The following is a 5,695-nucleotide window of genomic DNA, read 5'->3' as shown; positions in this document are numbered from 1 at the left end:
TTATAAATCTCAAATTTTTTACTAAATAAATGATCAAATGTCTCGTATAATCATGACAGATATTTAATAATTTATTTAGTAAAAAATTTGATATACTAATATTGCGATTCAGCCTCCGTTTGGGAAGTGGGTTGACTTTTTGACTTTTTTAATTATTTTAACTTGGGCTAAAAAGCTTGGTTTGGGAAGAGCTTTTTAGTTTTTTTAGTTTTTTTTGTGAGAAAAGAGTGTAATGATTATGAGTTGGATGTCATATTTTATTTGCTGTAGATAAAATAACCTATTTTATCTTTTATGATTAAAATAGCCCCAAACTTCCTTGTCAAACGGAGCCTCAACGTGTTTGCATTGGGTTTGTGGGTTGCAGATCTGGCGTGACACGTGCTCCGTTTTGACACGTTGATGATTTTATCCATTTTATATTCTGAGACGTAAACGAGACCGTTTTGCACCACGGGTTCCACGCACCAAATTTACCATGCTTCATCAGCAATGCTATACGTAGGGAGAAACTGTAGGAAGATGTACATGATTTATCGAGATTTGTTTTTGAGCTTTTAGTTTATCAATAAATCTCTAATCTTATCCATCTATTTTTTTATTTATTTATAGTAATTGTATGATGTAAATTAAAATTTTATAGTGTATCTTTTATAGGACTCGAATTTTTTATATTGAGGAGATATTAATGAGATTCATGTATAATTCATTGAAGATTTTGTTTTACTTTAATAGATAATTGAGTTGATAAGTAAAAAAAAAATCACTTAATTTATGATTTATCTTTTATTTATACGTTAAGGTTGAATGGATATGACTTGTCTTCTATCATACTAAAACTAAATAAATATGAGTTTTTTTTATTATTATTTAAATTTAGTAATAAGTATTAGTTTCAATTTTAAATTAAAATATGACAATTTATAACAATTGATAAATAAAAAAATTATACATATGTTGGCTATTCTAGAATTAAAATTCTAGTTTCATCCCTACTTATAAATATATATAAATTGTGATTTCTCAAATTTTTATATATTAACCTACGTATATTAATGAAAATTTATAAAAATTTAAAAAATAACTTACGTATATTTATTAAAATTTATATAAATATATATGATATCCATTTACACACTTAAAAATTATCCATCCAGCAATTATACTGACAAAGGGGCAGCAAATCCAGATATTACAAGAACCAGGCACACGACAAGACACAGACCTGCCCATGGAATTCATCAGCAATTATTCTATTAATCTTGTTTGCCGTGTTTAGCTAATGGAAAATATTTTAGAGTTTTATAGCATGAGTTTTAAAAGAATTTTAATGAATTGGATTTAGGGCCGGCCATTTAGGGGGTTTAAGGCAAAATTTGAAAATAGAGGCCTCTCTTGCATTGAAAAAAAAAAAATTATGAATAAAATGATAAGTTATTACTTTTTTATTTACTTATAGTTATAAAAAAAATTACTTGCACATAAAATCATTAAAATTATAAACAAAACAATTTAATAAAACAAAATTAGAGCAAAAAAATTAGGAAAAAATTATTCAATTAAAATTGATACAGACCTAGGTAAAAAAATTAGGGCAAAATTATTTATTCCACTAAAATCTAATAGATAAAGAAGGTAAAAAAAATAAAAAAAATAGAGCTCATATATTGTATGTATTATTTTTCTTGAGCCCAAATACTTTTTTTTAATATATATTTTCATTTTAATAAATATGAATCAAACTACTCTTATAAATAAATATGTGTTAAACCATACATGGATTCAATAAAATATTTTGAAACCTTTTAAATTAATCCTAAAACCAAAAAAATAAAAACTAAAAAATTGAACCTAAAATATTTTACTAAATTTAAAAATCTTATTTTTAGACTAAAATTTTAAAGCCCAAGGCGCACGCCTAGCTGGCTTTAGCCTAAGGCGGCCCTAATTGGATCTTAATAGCTTCCCTGTATAAGATTTGTCATAAACAAATATTATGACAATTCGTCGCCACAAACATCATGGCCAACTGTGGTGACGAAGGTCGAAAACGATCCTCAATCGCAATCGGTCAGAAATAAATATTATCAAGCCGTGTGATAATTCGTCGACACTATAGCTAACTGTGGTGATGAATGTCGAAAACGACCCTCAATCGCAATTAGTCAGAAACAAATATTGTGGTGTTTTAGGAAATTAATAAAAAATTAATTTTTTTATTTTTTATATTAAAAATAATAAAGAATTGATATAATTTTAAAAAAAATTAAAAACTTAACTTTTTACTATATTATCAAAACGCCCCATTATCAAACCGTGTGACAATTGGTCTTATTTATTTTTCAACTCAATGCGACTTGGGAGCTAAGGGCCCGTTTGTTTTGGGAGATAGAATGGAGGGGATTGATAATGAGGGGATTAATAGTGAGGGGATTGTTAGTGAGGGGATTGATAGTGAGGGGATTAATAGTGAGAGGATTAATAGTGAGGGGATTAATAATGAGGAATTGTTAAATTATTTTTATATAAAATAATAAAACAAATAAAAAAATATAAAAAATTAAACATTATATTAAAAAAAAAATTCCCAATATATAAAAAATAAAAAAATTTCTAATCCCCTCACTATTTTCTAATACCATCTCTACCTCCTCCTTACCAATCCCCCTTCCAAGGGTATTAGCAATACCAAGGGACTAATAGTCCCAACCCTTTCTCTGCAAACAAACAGGGGCTTTGGTAATACCTTGGTATTACTAGTCCTAATACCCTCTCTATAGCCCAAAACAAATGGGGCCTAAAGGTAAACATTGGTAAGATCTCAAGGTTAACTTTTTACTAGGGGTGAGCATGGTCCGGATTGGATCGGATTGGAATAAAATCAGGACCAATCCGTTATTTACGGTTCCTAAAAAATTGGAACCAATCCAATCCGTTTAAATCATGGAACCAATCCGAACCAATCCATTTAAATACGGATTGGATCGGTTTAGGACCACGGATTCACATAATTAAATAACAAAAATATATATATAACACTTGAATTTCATAAAAATATAAACATAGCGCTATATTAGTTCCATAATAGCAACATGTTTTTCTATAATAACGACATACTGTTCTAGAATTTAAACAACCATAAGAAAACTGGTTTCACCATAAGTATTTAGACCATTGCAAATTAAAACTTAAAACTAACAAACAAAAGTAATAAAAGAAGATATTATACGATTTTAGGTTTGAGTTTAGATTTTACATAGAATAAGAAAAGATACTATGGGGGAGGATGTATAATAAAAATATAGACTATTTGTATACGGTCCGGATCGGTTCCAATCCGGAACCGTAGGATTCAATCCGGAACCAATCCGTGAACTACGGATTTTTAATTATTCAATCCGGAACCGAACCACGGATTCAAAAAACCAATCCAAACCTATCGAATTGGACTGAACTGGATCGGATTACGAATTTCACGGATTCCTTAGTCAGCCCTACTTTTTACTAGAGTCATCTGTTTTTTAGCGATTACGTTCGCAGATTCTATCCGACATTTATTTGATTTAAAACTTTACGTGGGACTGGACATCTAATCATTGTTAAAAAAAAGCCATCCATGTAAATTTCGTCACCACTGACGTCATGTTGCCATTCCTAGCTCTACTCTTCATGTATATAAAAACCTGTGTAACACAATTCTAGTTCACACTCACTTCACTTCAAACACTCAAAAAAGTTCCTAAAATCTGTATACCGATATATCAATTGATATTGACTGATATGGATCATCAGCGAATCCTCATGGTGACCTTTCCCGGGCAAGGCCACATCAACCCATCTCTCCAATTTGCCAAACGCGTCATAACAGTGGGCGTCGAGGTCACCTTCCTAACCGCCTTCTCCGCCCTCAATCGCATGTCGAAAACCACCCCTAACCCACAAGGCTTAACCATGGTGGGTTTCTCTGATGGCTACGACAATGGCTGGAAAGACACCGACGATGCCGATCACTTGATGTCTGAGCTCAAGATACATGGTTCGGAGGCTGTTCGAGGCGTCGTCACTTCCAGCTTCGAAAAAGGCAAACCTTTTAGCCGAGTGGTCTACACCACTCTCCTCCCATGGGTAGGCAAAGTGGCTCATGATCTTCAAATCCCATCAACTTTTCTATGGATTCAACCAGCCACAATCTTGGATGTTTACTACTATTACCACAATGGTTATGCCGATTCGATTAGAAGCCTCGGCAATGATCCCTCAAGCTCAATTGAATTACCCGGATTGCCACCTCTCGCCAGCCGAGACCTCCCTTCTTTTCTAGTTGCTGCAAACGTGTACGATTTCGCTGTTCCAATGTTCAAAGAACACCTAGAAGTACTGGATGAGGAAACCAATCCGCAAGTACTCATAAACACGTTTGACGCTTTGGAAGATGAACCCTTGCGAGCTGTCAAGAAGCTCAACTTGGTTGCTGTGGGACCGTTAATCCCATCGGCTTTCTTAGATGGAAAAGACCCATCAGACACTTCTTTTGGAGGAGACTTGCATCAGAAATCAAGTGATTATATGGAATGGTTGAATTTAGAGCAAAAAGAATCGGTGGTTTACGTATCGTTTGGAAGCTTCTCTGTGTTGTCGAAGCAACAAATGGAGGAGATTGCACGAGGGTTGTTGGAAAGCGGCAGGCCTTTTTTGTGGGTGGTGAGGCCTGAGCAAAATGGAGAGGAATTGAGTTGTAAAGAGGAATTGCGGAAAAAAGGGATGATAGTGCCGTGGTGTTCGCAAGTGGAGGTTCTTTCGCACCCATCTTTGGGATGTTTCGTGACTCACTGTGGGTGGAATTCGTCCTTGGAGAGCTTGGTTTCGGGGGTTCCAGTGGTGGCTTTTCCACTTTGGGCTGATCAAGGAACAAATGCGAAGCTTATTGAAGATATGTGGAAGACTGGGGTGAGAGTGGTGAGAAATGAGGAAGGGATTGTTGAGGGTGGGGAGATTTTGAGGTGCATAGAATTGGTGATGGGAGGGGAAGAATTGAGAAAGAATGCTAAGAAGTGGAAGGATTTGGCAAGAGAAGCTGCGAAAGAAGGTGGATCGTCGGATTTGAATCTCAAGGCTTTTTTGGAAGAAGTCAGAGAGTGAACGAGCTGCGAATGAAAACGGTCCTGTTTGATTGATAAGATAACGTTGATTAATCGTTCAAACGGTCCTGTTTGATTGATTAGATAACGTTGATTAATCGTTCTATACTATTTTATTGTGTTTTGTAATTGTTGTGTATCACTTGTGGATCAATTATTTGATACATAAGGTATGTGGAAGGTTGATTTTCCGTTGTATACTATATTGTTGTATCTCCTTCTGTACTATATTGTTGTATCGATTAGCACACTATTGGTTTATCGGGTTTGAAATTTCAATGGAAATAAAATAGTTATTAATTTTTTATAATTTTCAAAAAGTCGTGCTGTACATTGTGTCCATGTGTTGGGAGTTGGTTGGTTTCTACATGATCAATCCCACACTACATGTAGACTTGTAAAATTGCAAACAAAATTATTTTCATTTTTTTATAATTATTTTATTTAGGATAGATTATTAATACATTTTTTTTTAAATTGACTTAAAATACGAATTATTATCTATAGAAAAAATCTGTATATATTCTTGTACAATAATAAAATTATCAGAATTATAT

At 33.3% G+C, this 5,695-nt stretch overlaps 1 protein-coding gene across 1 annotated transcript; it reads left to right on the top strand.

Moving 5' to 3' along the window:
* The first annotated feature begins 3,601 nt into the window (after positions 1-3,601).
* LOC114256232 (phloretin 4'-O-glucosyltransferase) lies at positions 3,602-5,448 on the top strand. The gene has a single exon (XM_082872699.1). The coding sequence runs from the start codon at positions 3,781-3,783 to the stop codon at positions 5,137-5,139; it is 1,359 nt and encodes a 452-aa protein (XP_082728825.1). The 5' UTR covers positions 3,602-3,780; the 3' UTR covers positions 5,140-5,448.
* Positions 5,449-5,695: the final 247 nt, after the last annotated feature.

Source organism: Camellia sinensis, chromosome 6, assembly GCF_055761805.1.
Source record: "Camellia sinensis isolate YWXY chromosome 6, ASM5576180v1, whole genome shotgun sequence".
Lineage (NCBI taxonomy): Eukaryota > Viridiplantae > Streptophyta > Magnoliopsida > Ericales > Theaceae > Camellia > Camellia sinensis.
The sequence above is the reverse complement of the archived record's forward strand: the minus strand, read 5'-3'. Positions and strand labels throughout refer to the sequence as shown.

Bases quoted from the DNA above. Each gene is read 5' to 3' on its own strand.
- LOC114256232 (XM_082872699.1), top strand. From the start codon at position 3,781: ATGGATCATCAGCGAATCCTCATGGTGACCTTTCCCGGGCAAGGCCAC.